Source organism: Enhydra lutris, unplaced genomic scaffold, assembly GCF_002288905.1.
Source record: "Enhydra lutris kenyoni isolate GAN:26980312 unplaced genomic scaffold, ASM228890v2 scaffoldscaffold51, whole genome shotgun sequence".
Lineage (NCBI taxonomy): Eukaryota > Metazoa > Chordata > Mammalia > Carnivora > Mustelidae > Enhydra > Enhydra lutris.
The window spans coordinates 11,532,297-11,549,002 of NW_019154135.1; the positions used below are offsets into that span (position 1 = coordinate 11,532,297).

At 43.5% G+C, this 16,706-nt stretch overlaps 1 protein-coding gene across 1 annotated transcript in view; it reads right to left on the reverse strand.

The window, feature by feature from the left end:
* Positions 1–16,706, reverse strand: part of LOC111157011 (ATP binding cassette subfamily A member 13) — a 326,661-nt gene that overhangs the window by 33,881 nt on the left and 276,074 nt on the right. The window contains exon 60 of the mRNA XM_022518213.1: positions 366–516. Coding sequence (XP_022373921.1) covers positions 366–516 — 151 coding nt within the window. The remainder of the gene's footprint in view (positions 1–365; positions 517–16,706) is intronic.

The window sequence follows — 16,706 nt, forward strand, 5'->3', positions numbered from 1 at the left end:
CCTGAAAGCCACAGGGAGGGTCTAGGATGTTCGCTCCTAAATAAAACTAACAGCCGGTAAATGCAAAACGAGCTTGGAGAGGAAACAAAGTTGCAAACAATGTTAGCTTTAACCCCAAGCCACTTCCCCTCTCACATCTATTTTAAATACCGGATTAAATGCCACATTAACACCGTTACTGTGTTTCCTTCCGTGTAATCAAATTGGAAACATCTTTCAGGTACATTATGTGGTTTATCATGGTTCCTTCCCAAGGGGTCAGAGAGCTCTGTTGGGACTGGAGGAGTTGACCAAGTGGAGGACCCTCCAAGCCACTGGAGGGTCCTTAGCAGGACCCTCTTCTGGAAGAGTCCAGGGAGTCTTACATGAGGGATGCTCAGCTTGGGAATCCCCCGGAGGCAGCAGTAATACTGAAGGTGTTCCCAGCCGGTGAGGAGCTCGTCCAGGGCATCCTGCTGCGGACAGTAGCCAATGCGAACGCCGGCGGCACCCGCTGAAGCCAGATCCACGACCTCTCTGCAAAGAGAAACAGCAATACAGCCCAGAAAATCCGGCTCCCCAGACAAACACCCATTTCTTCGACCCGGCTCATCCATGCGAAGTTCACCATTGGTTTTTATGCTAAAGAAAAACATACGCAGCGGCATCTTGGTTAAGCATCTGACCCTTGAGCAACACAGGGAGTTGGGGGCGCTGACCGCCAGGCTAGAGAAAATCCACGTATAAATGTGACTCCCCAAAACCGAACTACTGACAACCTATATTGGCAGAAAGTGTTATCAATAACAAGCACACATTTTGTATGTTATAGGTAGTATATGCTGTATCCTTAAAATAAAGTGAACTGGGGTGCCTGGAGAGCTCAGCCGGTGAAGCCTATGCCTTCATGATCTCATGTCATGATCTCAGGGTCCCGGGATCGAGCCCTGTGTCGGGCTCCCTGCTCAGTGGGGAATCTGCTTCTCCCTCAGTCCCTCCCCGCACTCGTGCTCACTTTCTCTCTCAAATAAATAAATGAAATCTTAAAATAAATAAATAAAATAAGCTAGAGAAAAGAAAAGGCTGCTAAGAAAATCATGAGGAAGAGAAAATACATTCACAGTCCTGGATTTACTGAAAAGCAAGCATCTCCATCTACGGGATCCCGAAACCATCAGACCCTAGCTGTTCAAGGATCGCCTGTACAAGTGTCAGGCTTTGTTTTGAACCACTGCCTCTGGAAAAATTTTACTCCATTAGTTTTTTGTTTTGTTTTCTTTTTTGTATTCCACCTTTTATTTTCCATGGTGCTAAAATATACATCATATAAAATTTATCATTTTAGCAATCATAAGGTATAAAAGTCAGCAGTACAAAGGGCATTCAGGATGTTGGGCCCCCATCACCACCATCCAGGTCCGTGACACTTTTGACCCCACAAAAGGAAACCCCACACCCAGAAACTGGTCACCGTCCCCCAGCCTCTGGCAACCACCCATCGGCTTTTGTGTCTGTGGATTGGTCTATTCTGGGCAGTTTGCAGAAACTGAACAACGTAGGGTACGACTTCTGCGAGCGGTTTCTGTCACTCCGCATGTCTCTTTCCTTTTATGGTAGACATGCACACAGCCGTTATTTTTTTTTAAAGCGCCACTGCTGTTTTATAAAACAGAAGTCCGCGTGTTACAGCAGTCCCCGCATTAACGAACGGACCAGTTCCGATAACTCCGCCCCGCACCTGGAAGTCTACCGCATTTTTTCATTCCGTGACCATGAGGCACAAGAGAAAAGAAGCACATAAAGAAGGAAGAGGGGGAAAATAAGACTAAATAAATAAATAAATAAATAAATAAAAATTTTTAAAAGGAGGAGGGGGAGAAACAAGATTTTAAAAAAGGAAGAGGGGGTAATCGTCTTGGTAATGAATAGAGTTCTGGCTGTTAGAGCAGCCTCGGTCTACAGGAAAGTTGCACAGAAAGTGCGCGAAGTTCCCACACCCTGACTCACCTCTCACCTCTCACACATCCTGCAGAGAATTGGCTCCTTTGTCATTCTGTAATATCTCCCTTTACTCCTGACCTTTTTTTTTTTTTTTTCCCTTAAGTCTGCTCTATCTCAAATTTATTGTGGCGCCTTGAACTTTCTTTTAATTAAGTCAGCACGATGGATCTTTCTTTTCCCCATTACATATTTGGATATTTTTAACATTTTTAAAAATATTTTATTTATTTATTTGACAGACAGAGATCACAAGTAGGCAGGGAGGCAGGCAGGGGGGGGCGGGGGGGAGCAGGCTCCCTGCTGAGGAAAGAGCCTGATGCGGGGCTTGATCCCAGGACCCCAGAATCATGACCTGAGCTGAAGGCAGAGGTTGAACCCACTGAACCACCCAGGCGCCATTTGGATTTCTTAAAGATTTTATTTAGTTATTTATTTAGTTATTTATTCTTATTTACAGTGGGAGAGTAGGGGGGCAGGGCAGAGGGATGGAAAGAATCCCAGGAATACTCTGCGTTGAGTGTGGACCCCGACATGGGGCTCACTCTCACGACCCTGAGATCAAGACCTGAGCCGAGACCAAGAGTCAGATGCTTAACCGACTGAGCCACTCAGGTGTCCCATCTGCTATGTTTGTAACAACTTTCTATTCGGTCCCCTTGCTTCTCTTCCCTTTCTTTTTCTGCCTTGTCTGGTTTTAGTTGAGCATTCTATGCAATTTCATTTTCTCTCCTCTCTTAGAATATCCATTATACTTCTTTTTAAATTTGTTCGCGGTTGTTCCAGAGTTCATAATATACATTCACAACCATTCCAAATCCATTTGCAAAAAAAAAATATTAATAAAGTGGAAATATTGTAATAACAGAGTGTTCTCAATTCCTCCTTCCCTTCCCACATAGGATTACCACCATTCCTGTCACTCAGCCATAAGCTATAAGAACTGAATACAATGTTGCTGTTATGATTTTAAACAAACTATTACTTGTATGATGGATTAGAAATGATAAATGTAAAAGGTCTTCAATTATTCTTTCTCTAATGTTCATCCATTCTTCATGCAAATCTGGCTTTGTGACCTCTATTATTTTCCTTCTTTCAACATTTCTTGCAAGACAGGTCTGCTGGTGACACATGCCTTCTGTTTTCATTTCTCCTTCACCTTTGAAAGATAATTTCATTGGATTCAGAATTCTAGTGTGTGGTTATTTTTATCTGAAAGCTTTAATATTCCATTCCCTGTCTTCCTTCTTTCATGGTTTCTGAGAAGTCCAATGTCGTATTTATCTCTGTCTCTGTAGGTAAGGTTATCTGTCCCCCATGTCAGCTTCCTTCAAGAATCAGTCTTTGAGGGGCGCCTGGGTGGCTCAGTGGGTTAAAGCCTCTGCCTTCGGCTCACGTCATGATCTCAGGGTCCTGGGATCGAGCCCCATGTCGGACCCTCTGCTCAGCAGGGAGCCTGCTTCCCCCTCTCTCTGCCTGCCTCTCTGCCTACTTGTGATCTATCTGTCAAATAAATAAATAAAATCTTAAAAAAAAAAAAAGAATCGGTCGTTGACTTTTTACAGCTTGAATATCATATGATTAAGTGTAGGTTTTTGGTGTTCCTCTTATTTGGTGTTTTGTAAACATCTTCATCTGCACTTTGTGATCCATCATACATTTTAGGGGGAAAAATGCCATCATTATTCAAATATTTCTTCTGTCCCTTTCTCTTGTAATCCTGCTGGTATCACCATTATGTTTGCATGTCAGGTGCTGTAACTATCACGATTCCCCGATACTTTGTTTCATCTTTTCTTTTTTTTTCTCTTAATCTATCTGCAAGTTCACTGATTCTTTTCTCCACTGTGTCGAGTCAACGGATGAGCCCATCAGGGGCGTTCTTCCTTCTCTCATTCTTTTTATTCTCATTCTTCTCTCTGACAGTGTTTCTTTTGATTTCTAGCATTTTTCTTCTTTTTTTTAAGATTTTATTTATTTATTTGACAGAGAGAGAACACAGCAGGGGAAGTGGGAGAGGGAGAAGCAGGCTTCCCATCAAGCAGGGAGCCCAGTGCAGGGTTCAATCCCAGGATGCTGGGATCATGACCTGAGCTGAAGGCAGAAGCTTAACAACTGAGCCACCCAGGCGCCCCTAGCATGTTTCTTCTTAAACAGTGTCCATCTTTCTGCTAACATTACCCATTTGTTCTTGCACAGTGTCTACTTTTCCCATTACAGTCCTTAGCACATCAATCAGAGTTATTTTAAATTCCCAATCTGATACTGCACCATCTGCCATATTAGAGTCTGGTTTTAACACTCGTTTTGTCTCTATGGAATGTGTTTTTTGTCTTTCAGGGTGCCTTGTAATCTTTTGGTGGAAAATTGGACATTATTTATCAGATAAAAAGAAATTTAGGTACAGGGTGCCTGGGTGGCTCAGTTGGTTAAGCCTCTGACTCTTGATGTCAACTCAGGTCATGATCTCAGTGTCCTGGAATGAAGCTCCACATCGGGCTCCCCACTCAGCAGGGCGTCTGCTTGTCTCCCTCTCTGTCTGCCCCTCCCCTCACTCACATGCACGCTCTCTCTCTTTCTCTCTCTTTCTCTCTCTGAAATAAATAGGTAAGTCTTAAAAAAATAAAAAAAGAAATTTAGGTAGATGTGTCTTTCTTGTGAAGGTACATTTATCCAGCTTGGAGTTAATTTGTAATTATCATTTTCTGTAGATGAGATATCAGAGGGTAAATCTCCTCAGGTGTCCTGTTTTTATCTCGACTGTTGTCTTTGAGCTTCCTGCAGACTTCATCGTAAACAGAGTCTGGATGTCACTTCTTTGAGCTGTGATTCCCTGTTACCATACAGAAGCCTTACTGAGGAGGTGGGGAGGGGTGTGTGGAAGGGAAGTGTTTATAAGCCTATCTTTACAAATCAGTATTTTATTTTATTTTAAGATTTTATTTATTTATTTGACAGACAGACATCACAAATAGGCAGAGAGGCAGGCAGAGAGAGATGAGGAAGCAGGCCCCCTGCTGAGCAGAGAGCCCGATGTGGGGCTCGATCCCAGGACCCCAGGATCACGACCTGAGCTGAGCCACCCAGGCGCCCCCAGTATTTTATTTTAATTTCTTAAGGAATTTCTGCACTGTTTTCCAGAGTGGCTGCACCAACTTGCATTTCCACCAACAGTGTAAGAGGGTTCCCCTTTCTCTACATCCTCTTCAACACACATTGTTTACTGTCTTGTTGATTTTGGCCATCTAACTGGTGTAAGGTGGTATCTCCATGTGGCTTTGAGATGAATACTCAACTTTTCTATCAACATGGACGGGACTGAAGGAGATTGTCTGAGTGAAAATAAGTGAAGCAATGAGAGTCAATTATCATATGGTTTCACTTGTGGAGCATAAGGGATAACATGGGGGACATGGGAAGATGGAGAGAAGTGAACTGGGGGAAATCGGAGGGGGAGACAAACCATGAGAGACTGTGGACTCTGAGAAACAAACCGAGGGTTTTGGAGGGGAGGAGCGTGTGGGGATGGTGATCCTGGTGGTGGGTATTAAGGAAGGCACATATTGCATGGAGCACTGGGTGTGGTGCATAAACAATGAATCTTGGAACACTGAAAAAAAGTTAATTAAAAAAAAAGGAAAAGAAAAGAAATCAGTATTTTAGTGAACCTGAGCTGGGCATTTCCTTCCCCCACATCAAGGGCTCACGAGGACTGGTGTGGGGTGTTGCCCTTCCCCTAGGCTGGGTAGGCGCTGCTAAAATCCCCACTGGTTACGGTCTAGTAAAAATATTTCCTATTAGGAAGAACAGAGGTCTTTGGGCATATTTCAAAATGATTACTCTTCTCCCCCACAGGAGCACCAAGAGATTTTTCTACAACACAGTGGCAACCTCATGAGACTCTGGGAAATAAAACTCACAAAAGTGCACAGGCCTGAGACCAGGCTCACTGGGTGTCTTCATCTCTCAAGGGAACCCACACTGAACTTGTAGCAACTCATCAGTTAGAGCTTAAGGGTTCCTACTGATGCTGGTTCCCCTGGTGAGTCAGGACGCTGTGAATCTACTGGTCAGCCTCTTCGTGTGGGCAGGCTGAAGAGTGCTCTGTGACCTCAACGGTCTGACGAATCTAAGAAGAGTTGCTTATTTTTGGTTTATTCAGTTATTTTCCTGTTGCAAAAATGTGAAGGAGGATTTCCAAACCCTTGACCTGCTGGACCACAGTCCAGCATCAGTAACTCTTCCACTAGGGTTGTGTTTCGTTGTTCCTAGGCTGTCTGCCTCTGACACACAAAGAACCACATTTTAAATATCTCTCTCCATTCCCTATGTAATCTACCTCTCGCTTACTCATCAATTCAATGAACTTTTATTTTACTTGTATTTTTTTTAAGATTTCATTTATTTATTAGAGAAACAGAGAGAGACAACATGAGCAGAGCGGATCGGCAGAGGGAGAGGGAGAAGCTGACTCCCCGCTGAGCAGAGACCCCCAACACGGGGCCCAATTTCACCACCCTGAGATCACAAGCTGAGCCAGGCCAAGAGCTGGACACTTACCCAACCGAGCCACCCAGGTGCCCCACTGTGTACTTTTACTCCTTTATACAGTCCATATCATGTCCATATTCTTTTCTCTTTAAAGTTCAATGGGGGCTTCTGTCATGAAACATTTTCCCCTTTGTGTTATAGAACTTTCCTTTTTCAAATCCTAAGTATATTATGTTTTAGTAGTTTCTTAAAATTTCATAAGTCCATATATCATTTTCACAGTTCTACTCCTTCTTCTCCGTTCCAGTTTTTGTACAATAACAGTCGTGTTGTACCTGTTTAGTTGTTCACTCATTCTTGTACAAGGCAAGAATTGGTTATGAAAAAAAGACACAAAAAGTAATAAGTATTGGTAGGATACGGAAAAACTGAAACCCTTGCACACTTTTGTTTAGATATCAAATAGTGCAGGTGCTATGGAAAACAATATGGCATTTCTACAAGAAAAGTAAAAAACAATAAACATTGGCCATATGATTCAGTGATTCTACTTCTGGGTATATACTCAAAAGAACTGAAAGCAGTAATATACATTCATACATCAATACATGCGTCAGTGCTCACAGAAGGATTACTCACAACAGTCAAACAGCAAATAGCCCAGTGTCCACTGATGAATATATATCGTCCTTGAGAAGAAAAAAAACTCTGACACATACAGGAAAGGAAACAAAGGCAAAACCAAACTACTGGGACTACACCAAAATAAAAAGCTTTTCAACAGCAAAGGAAATATTGAACAAAACAAAAAGCAACCTAGTGAATAGGAAAAGATACTTGCAAATGACATATCCAATAAAGGGTTAGGATCCAAAATATATAAAGAATTTTTATAACTCAATATCAGAAAATCCAAATAATCCAACTAAGAATTGGCAGAGGACCTGAGTAGGCTTTTTATTTCAAATAAGACCCTCAGACGGCCAGCAGACCCATGAATAGATGCTCAATGTCACTCATCATCAGGGAAATGCAAAACAAAAGCACCATGAGAGTCCACCTCACACCTGTCAGAATGGCTAAAATCAACAACACAAGACATAACAGGTGTTGACAAGGATGCAGAGAAATGGGAAGCCTCTCGCCCTATGGGTGGAATGCATGCTGGTGCAGCCGCTCTAGAAATAGCATGGAGGTTCCCCAGGAAGTTGAAAATAGAGCTACCCTACGACCCAGCATCACACTACTGGGAATTCACCCAAAGGATATAGAAATACTGATTTGAAGGGGCTCCTGTGCCCCTATGTTTATAGCAGCGATGTCCACAATAGCCAAACTATGGACAGAGCCCAAATGTCCATGGACTGATGAATGGGTGAAGAAGATGTGGGGGGTATGCCCAGCCGCGGAAAAGAATGAAATCTCGCCACTTAAAATGATACGGATGGAGCTACAGTGTATTATGGTAAGTAAAATAAGTCAGAGAAAGACAAAAATCAGTTGATTTCACTCTTATGCGGAATTTAAGAAACAAAACTGATGAACATTGAGAGAAAAAAGAGAGAGAGAAAAACCAGGAAATAGACTCTTAACAATAGAGAACAACCTGAGGGTTGCCGGAGGGGAGGGGAGTGGGGGGATGGGCATTAAGGAGACGCATGTTGCAATGAGCACTGGCTGTTGTCCGTAAAAGATGAATCCCTAACTTCCACTCTGAAACAAATATTATGCTGTATGTTAAGTAAGTGGAATAAATAAAAAATTGAAGCTACAAAAAGTAATAATAAATTTTTAAAAATTAAAAACCCTCAAAAAATATAAAAACGCAGCTCATACAAATGGTGGATTTTTTGGTAAATCATATATCTAAGAATGTACTTGTTCTGGAATATACAAGTAATGCCTACAACTTATGAATAAATTGCAAGTAACCCAACTTTTTAAATGGGCAAAGTATCTGAATATAGATTCCTCCAAAGATATACAAATAGTCAATAAGCATAGAAAAAAATATGATTGGCACCACTAGTCATTAGGGAAATGTAAATCAAACCCACAGTGAAGTACCGCTTCATACCTGCTAGGTGTGAAGGGACAGAATACATGATTGGGAGGGCGTGGAAACATTCTAACCTTAGTGCACTACCATTAGGGATATAAAATAGTGCAACTGCTTTAAAAAACAGCTTGTGTTCTCAGCTGCTCCGCTGATTTATCTGCTGTATGTGACCCAGGATGACTCCCAGCTAGCCACTCAAAAGATCTGAAAACATACAGCCACCAAAAAACTCACACATTCCATGTTTGTGACAGCATGACCCAGAGTAGTGAAACAGCAGAAACGCCCTAATGTTCCTCCATTGAGGAACGGATGGAGAAAATTTGAGACATTCATTCAACTGAACATTGTTCGGTCATGGAAACAAAGTACTAACACGTGCTATAACACAGATAAACTTTGAAAACAATACGCCAAGCAAAAGAAGAGAAACACAAATCGGGTTGTACGAGTCCATTTTTCTTTAAAGATTTTATTTATTTGTTTGACAGAGATCACAAGCAGGCAGAGAGGCAGGCAGAGAGAGAGGAGGAAGCAGGCTCCCCTCTGAGCAGAGAGCCCGATGCAAGGCTCGATCCCAGGACCCTGAGATCATGACCTGAGCCCAAGGCAGAGGCTTTAACTCACTGAGCCACCCAGGCGCCCCAAGTATGAGTCCATTTTTATGAAATGTCCAAAATAGGCATGATCTGAGAGACAGAAATGAAATTAACTTTGGGCAAAGGCTTGGGGATGGGGAAGTAGGGAATGATTGCTCATGGGACAAGGTCTCCTCTCAAAGCAACGAAAATTTTAGGGAATTACACCCTGGAGACAGTTGCACAGTTTTGTGACTACACTGAAATCCACCGGATTGTTGCATTTAGTGTGAATATTACGGTGCATGAATTCTACCTCAAACAGAAGTTTGTCAGCATATGTCATGGTCTATGACAGCTAAAAGGCACATGCCATCTGGAAGCCATTTTATTCCTTAATATGCACACAACATAAGTATCTTCATGGGTTCACCAACGAATGTTCTAGAACACCCATAGCACGTATCTGCCACTACTAACCCAAATAAACAAACTATTACAGCACGAACAGTGCAGCTTTATTTCACAAACGTGTTGCTGCCACAGAGAAGACACTCACCATGGAGTAGAAACTGCATGGTTCCTTTTTCTGTAAGATTTTATTTATTTTTTAGTGAGAGAGAGAGAGAGAGAGAGATTCCACGAGTAGGGGGAGGGGCAGAGGGAGAAGCAGACTCCCCTGTGAGCAGGGAGCTGGATGAGAGGTTCAATCCCAGGATCCCAAGATCAAAACCTGAGCTATAGTCAGAGGCTTAACTGACTGAGCCCCCCGGGCGTCCCCGTATGATTCCACTTAAATCCAGTTTACAAACAGGCTAATCTATGATGATGGACATCAGCACAGTGCTCATCTGCCGTGTGGACGCTTCTCGACTGAGACCATCCATGACGGGGCTTCTGGGTCCCGGCATGGTCTCTGTCCTGGGGAAGCTCATGTGCATGGACTATCACAATAAAAATTCATCCAGCCTCGTACTTCTGATTTTTAGCTATTCTACATCTCCATGTAAAGTTCACATTTTAAAAATGGCTCATCTGCACGTGTTAACTTATAAAAACTCCTTGCACCAGTTTCAGCAGGGAAATATGTTTATCTGGGTTCTGCTGGAATGAGTTTTCCTGGTCTCTTAACAGCCCTGCCCCAATCAACTAACTAGCTCTATGACAATTTAAATGTATGCAATTTAGATTTATTTATTTATTTTTAAGGATTTTATTTATTTGAGAGAGAGAGAGAAAGAGGGAGAGAGCACATGAGTAGGGCAGGGGGAGCAGCAGCAGAGGGAGAAATAGACTCCCCGCTGAACAGGGAGCCTGATACAGGGCTTGGTCCCAGGACCCTGGGTTCACATCCTAAGCCAAAGACGGATGATTAACAGACTGAGTCACCCAGGTGCCCCGAAACTTCTATGTAAACAGTACAAGCCATTTAAAGATGTCGGAGATCTATTTAAATGCTTCTTCTCACTGCTCAGTGGCCCCAAGGCCCCTCCTGCCTCCGCAATGCTCACACCCATGTTTACTCCTTCCCGGCTGGGGTCTCTGAGATGCAGAACAGGTTAGTAATGGCAGCTGGGGATGCGGGAATTTAACAACAGAAAGAGCACGATCGATCGTCCTTCTGTCTTCAGAACTACTCATCACCCAGGACCCTAATGGCGGCCTAAATTCGAGGGACATGGGAGTGACATTTTTATTTTATTTTAAGATTTTGTTTATTTGACAGAGACACAGCAAGAGTGGGAACACAAGCCAGGGGAGTGGAAGAGGGAAAAGCAGGCTTCCCGCTGAGCAGGAGCCTGATGCGGGGCTCCATCTCAGGACCCTGGGATCATGACCTGAACCACTCAGGTGCCCCCGGGAGTGACATTTTTAAATTAAGGACAAGATTTCACACTGGTGTGGAATGAAGAGCCCTTTCCTCTACTGTCAGGGCAGAACATCTTCTGTTGGCCCTGCAAGTAAAAACGTTTGCATTTGCTCTGAGTTAATGGACACTGCCTTGCTCAAATCTTACACATAGGACATCTGGCATTTATTAAGAATGGCATCCACTGCTGTGGGTAGTTTGGTAGAATGTCTGCAGAAAGGAGCCTGGGGCTCCTGAACCAAAGTGGGGCTAGGTCTTCAAATAGCATTAAAGACACATTAAGTCAAAGCATCCTGTGGCCTCTCTAGGTCTGTTTTGTTAACCCAAATACCTGCTGTTCTGTGAGTAGCTAAAATACTTTATCAACATGTAGGAGAAAAGAATTGTCTAGAGAGATCGATCGATACCTCAGAATTTAGGTGAACAGGACCCATTTCAGTGGTGATTTGTTATAATCCAGATGGAGACACCAAGAGGGCACAGCCCTGTGGAAATCTGCATAGAAAAGGTCACACGACAATGACGCTATGGGATGAGGCCAGAGGCTAACATCTAAGCCAGAGTTCACCCCACCTGACCTAGAAGATGAGCCTGTGGTTAAAATCTCAGCCTGTCTGGGAGTGATGCTAACGAACCATTGTGTACATCAAGCCCACTGTCAATCACATTTATGTTATTAGAAAACGCTCTGCTCTATCTCATGGTTTGCACACCCCCAGGTGTTGGTTATCCGCACCCGATAAAGGAGGTCACAACGTTCTGTATGCTTTATGCTTCTGCACCTCTTGGAAAGGCAAGACATTTTTCAAGCGAGGATCTGACATAAAAATGAACTCCAAGTGGCTTTTATCAGGATGTGAGCTGACCAGCTTTTTCCCCCGCTTTCTTTATTTAATGATGTAACCCAGCAAGGAATTCTGAAAATTAAATAGAATGTTTTGAGCCTTTTGAGAGGTCTCTGCCAAGCCAGTGTTTCAATATTCAGGAAAACTTTGCCTGGGTTCTACCTCTCACTTCACGCATTTAATTCCCTTTATATTATCAGCAGTCTGTAAGGCGCCAGAGTGAGTTATAAAAAGAGCCAACACAGAACAGCTTTCCTTCCGAGTCAGATTTTATTTATTTATTTATTTGACAGACAGAAATCAGAAGTAGGCAGAGAGGCAGGCAGAGAGGCAGGCAGAGAGAGAGGAGGAAGCAGTCTCCCCGCTGAGCAGAGAGCCCGATGCGGGGCTCGATCCCAGGACCCTGGGACCATGACCTGAGCCGAAGGCAGAGGGTTTAACCCACTGAGCCACCCAGGTGCCCCCCGAGTCAGATTTTTAAACCTGTCTGCCTTCAAACTGCTTGATGCTTTATGGCCACTGTCCACACATCACCCCAGGGTCTACCCACTATGGTCCCCCAGAGCCTTCGCCAGGTTCAGGGCTGTTTTCACAACCGGTTCCTGAGTAACTGGACTGTCCATGAGCTGCTCGTTGGCTCTTGGACAGGAGCCATGTGTTGGGAGAAGCTTCTGAGCCCATGAACAAAGCCAGTAACTGGATCTGCACCCTCCATGCTGGCTGCACGTCATTTCAGAAAGAATATCATGTCTCCATATTGTTTTCTTTCCTAAACATGGGTCAGTAAGATGTTTTTACCTCATCTTCTAAAGGCTAGAATAAGTCCATTCCCTGGGTTTAAACCTACACACACACACACACACACACACACACACACACACACACCACAGATTTTACCATCTGTACTCATAAGTGATATGGGAAATTCAAGTGCAGATATCAACCATATTTACAAGTATCATTCCTGTGAGAAACCAAGTCTTTCCAACCAGCGTAAGAAATAAATACTGATGTCCACACAGTCTAGGGTTGTTCAGCCATAGGTACGCCAGGTCAATGACCACTCACTTTCTCAACCAATCGTAGCATCATCCTGTCAAAGCCATACCTGAGTGAGTCAGACCATCAGCCCCACCACATCTGGCATTTTCCTTTTACTTTCACCCACAGATGTTAAAGAGAAGGAGGAAGGGAATGAGTGCTGGGACTGAGAAGACAGTCACCACTAACCCCACACTCTGTGACCAAGGCAAGGGTTTCACCGGCCTGACCTTCAGCTCTTCACCCATAAAAGGGGTTGAGCATTTATTGAGGAACTACTAGGTACCTGTTTAGAGAGCTCATGATCCAACAAACTTACCGATGAAAAATGAGACACAATGTGACAGGATATGTCAATGGTAATATGGTCAAGTGTTGCTTGGGACGGAATGAGAATAATTCTATCTTCCCAATGGGTGGCCATAGACTTGTTTGTGCTTGACTCTGATGGACAGCTGGAGCTCACCAGATATAAAAGGTACATGGGGAATATAGAAATAGGGTCAAAAAAGGAACACAGAGAACATGATGGGCATCAGAAATTGTATGTGATGCTGAGGAAGGCTTGGCTCCCATGCAGGGAGGGCACCCACAGGAGAACGGTGTATACAGGGGACTTTTATGGAGAGCTAATGAACTTAGAAAATATACAAACTGATTTTTTTTTTTAATTTGACAGAGAGAGATCACAAGTAGGCAGAGCACCGGGCAGAGAGAGAGGGGGAAGCAGGCTCCCCGCTGAGCAGAAAGCCCAAAGCAGGGCTCAACCCCAGGACCCTGAGACCATGACCTGAGCCGAAGGCAGTGGCTTAACCCATTGAGCCACCCAGGCACTCCCACAAACAGATTTTAACATTAAAATCTCATGTTAAAACTTTCACACAGCTCGATAGATAACCTCTAAGTTTGCGATTGCTTCTGCCAATCTTTGGACAAAGGAAATCAAATGTATCAAGTTGGTATTCCTACCAAGCCTGACCCCCAGCAGCCTATTTTATTCATTAAAGAAAATAGGGTCCCATGTTAGAATAACCTCAGGGAAAAAGGATTGTAAATTGATGAAGACCTCATCCTAGCTTTTGTGTTTAAATGTTTATGAAAGGAAGCAATAGCCCCGATATTCGTCTTCAGTGAACATTATCCTTTAATGAACAAAATGCTGAGGGACATTCTCTGCCGGGGGTTTTCAGAGTTTTTCTAATATCACTTTGTAATGAAACAAACAGATAACCCAAGATGATTTAATTCCAGTGGTAGGTCAGTATAGAAACACAGAAAGATGTGTGTTAGCGTAGGATACAGCCCCGGTGCAGAAATAATAAATTACGCCTCACACTACATGTGAGAGGTCAGCAGTTCTCCACATACTGAAGGAATTTTCCATTAACAAAGGAAATGACGGCGGGGGGGGGTGCAGGCGGGAGCCTGGGTGGCTCAGTCAGTTAAGCATCCGACACTTGGTTTCAGCTCAGGTCATGATCCCAGGGTCATAGGACTGAGCCCTGCATGGGGCTCTGTGCTGAGCCGAGCATGGAGCCTGCTTAGGATTCTCTCTCTCTTCTCCCTCTGCCCCTCCCTCCCTCCTCAAACTCTCTCTCTCAAAAACAAATGAATGAATGGATGAATGCACAGATGAATGGATGAAACTCTCAGCTCTAGTGGTGCAACAGCTCTGTTGGCCGGGGTGTCAGAATGACACCCCGAATAGCATAGACCCATCTAAGGTAACATGTTAGCAGACATGCAGTAAATGTGGACAGGTAATGTGTACAGAACCAAGCTTTTACACTCTGAACTCAGGGTATCCCCCTCCCCTGGGAAGCCTGAGGCAGAAGGCACCACGTATCTCCTGGACACCATCAGTGAACAGTGATAATCTGGCCTGCCCAATGACGTCAGTGTTGATGGTTGGTCTGTGCCCTCCGCCATGTCTAGGTTCTCCACACAACAGACACCACTGTCTCTTACAGAATAGGAAGGTTGGATCCAAGAGACACTTTGCTTCAAGAAAGGAAAATTCAAGAATACAATTGTGTTGTGGTGCCTGCATGGCTCAGTCAGTTAAGTGTCTGACTCCATTTCAGCTCAGGTCATGATCTCAGGGTCATGAGATTGAGCCCTGCATTGGGCTCTGAGCTGGGCATGGAGCCTGATTAAGATTCTCTCTCTCCCTCTGCCCCTCCTCCCTGCTTTCTCTCTCTCTCAAATAAATAAATAAATAAATCTTTAAAAATAATAATGAGATTAGAGTTAAAAAAAAAAAAGAATATAATTGTATGATAGAGAAATGGCTCAGTACGTGCAGATGTAGAAATCCAGTGAAATAGTAGAAGGGCATCAGTATGGAAAGTGCGGAACACGAATGATAAACACCCCTGATATGATGTGAAAACTGGAAAGCTGGATGAAACGAGTGAACGGTTAATACAATTGTAGCAGCAATGTGTCTTTATGTAGTGTGTGTATGTCTGTGTGCAGGACAGGTAAGTCAGAGATGATGGAGACATGACAGATACATGAGAGACATGATAGATACACACATGCATAACACATACATGATAGATGGGTACATATAAATTATTGATAGATACATATATAATGCATATGCACATGATAGAGGATAGATATGGATAGATGATAGAATTTTTTTTTCAAAACTGGGACTATAAGAATAAAAATCACTTCGTATAAGATTATAGATGTTTTCCCTTCATTGTAAATGACATCAGTATTGTAAATCACCATTTAATTTAAAATGGGAGAGAAACGAATTTTCAAGTAATTCCTAGTTGGTGAGGTTATGGTTTAAATGACTCTGATCTGGGACTCAAGTTAGTCTAAAGAAAAATCAGGCTTTTATAAGCAATAATGAGTCCTATGCCTCTTTTGTAATATTGGTATTACGGTGGTTTAAATGAAGCACAGTAATGTGTGTACAAGTTCCTAAGTGTGATACCCAGAACACCTGGCAATGTGATGGTATGTTAGTGCCTAATAGTTATTGCTCCCGAGAATTCTGATAGCATCACTCAAGACGGAAGGAAGCCAATGGGGGAGGGCAGAGAAGAAAGGTCTGCCCCAATTACATGCATTAAAATGTAACAGACTCCAAAAATGTTGGTCTGACATGTGACAAGAACGCCTGCCTTTTTAAAAATTTTATTTATTTGAGAGAAAGAGAAAGAGTGAGCACAAGCAGTGGGAGGGGCAAAGGGAGAGGGAGAAGCAGACTCCCCGCTGAGCAGGAAGCCCAATGCAGGGCTCGATCCCAGGACCCTGAGATCATGACCTGAGCCGAAGGCAGACAATCAACCAACTGAACCACCCAGGTGCCCTGAGAATGCCTGTGCCTTAAAAGAGTTTTTCTAGTATTTATTATTTAATTGCCTGACAATTTAACACATGATCATAATACAAGATATGGAAAGGAAAGGAGCGAACAAGGAACAAATAAAAATTATCCATAGTCCCTACTCAGGGACAGCTACTGACCACCTGCCGAGGCTTTCTTCCAGCTCCTTCCTGCACGCTGCCATTCTGTCCTTTCTGTTTATATTCTTGCTGCTGAGAACTTGGTCTTTGGTTTAATTCAGCACAAGCTCAAGGGAACCTCCTGCAACCGTGGAAGTGTTCTGTATCTGACTGAAACAGACACTGTTAAACTCATATACTCCCCTGCTCGTGCCACTGACTTGGATTTATAAGTGAATGTATTTGAGTGGAAGCTTAGAGGCACCCGGGGGGCTCAGTCAGCTCAGCGTCTGACTCTTGATTACAGCTCAAGTCAGGATCGCAGGGTCCTGGGACCGAGCCCCGTGTCAGGTTCCAGGCTCAGCACGGAG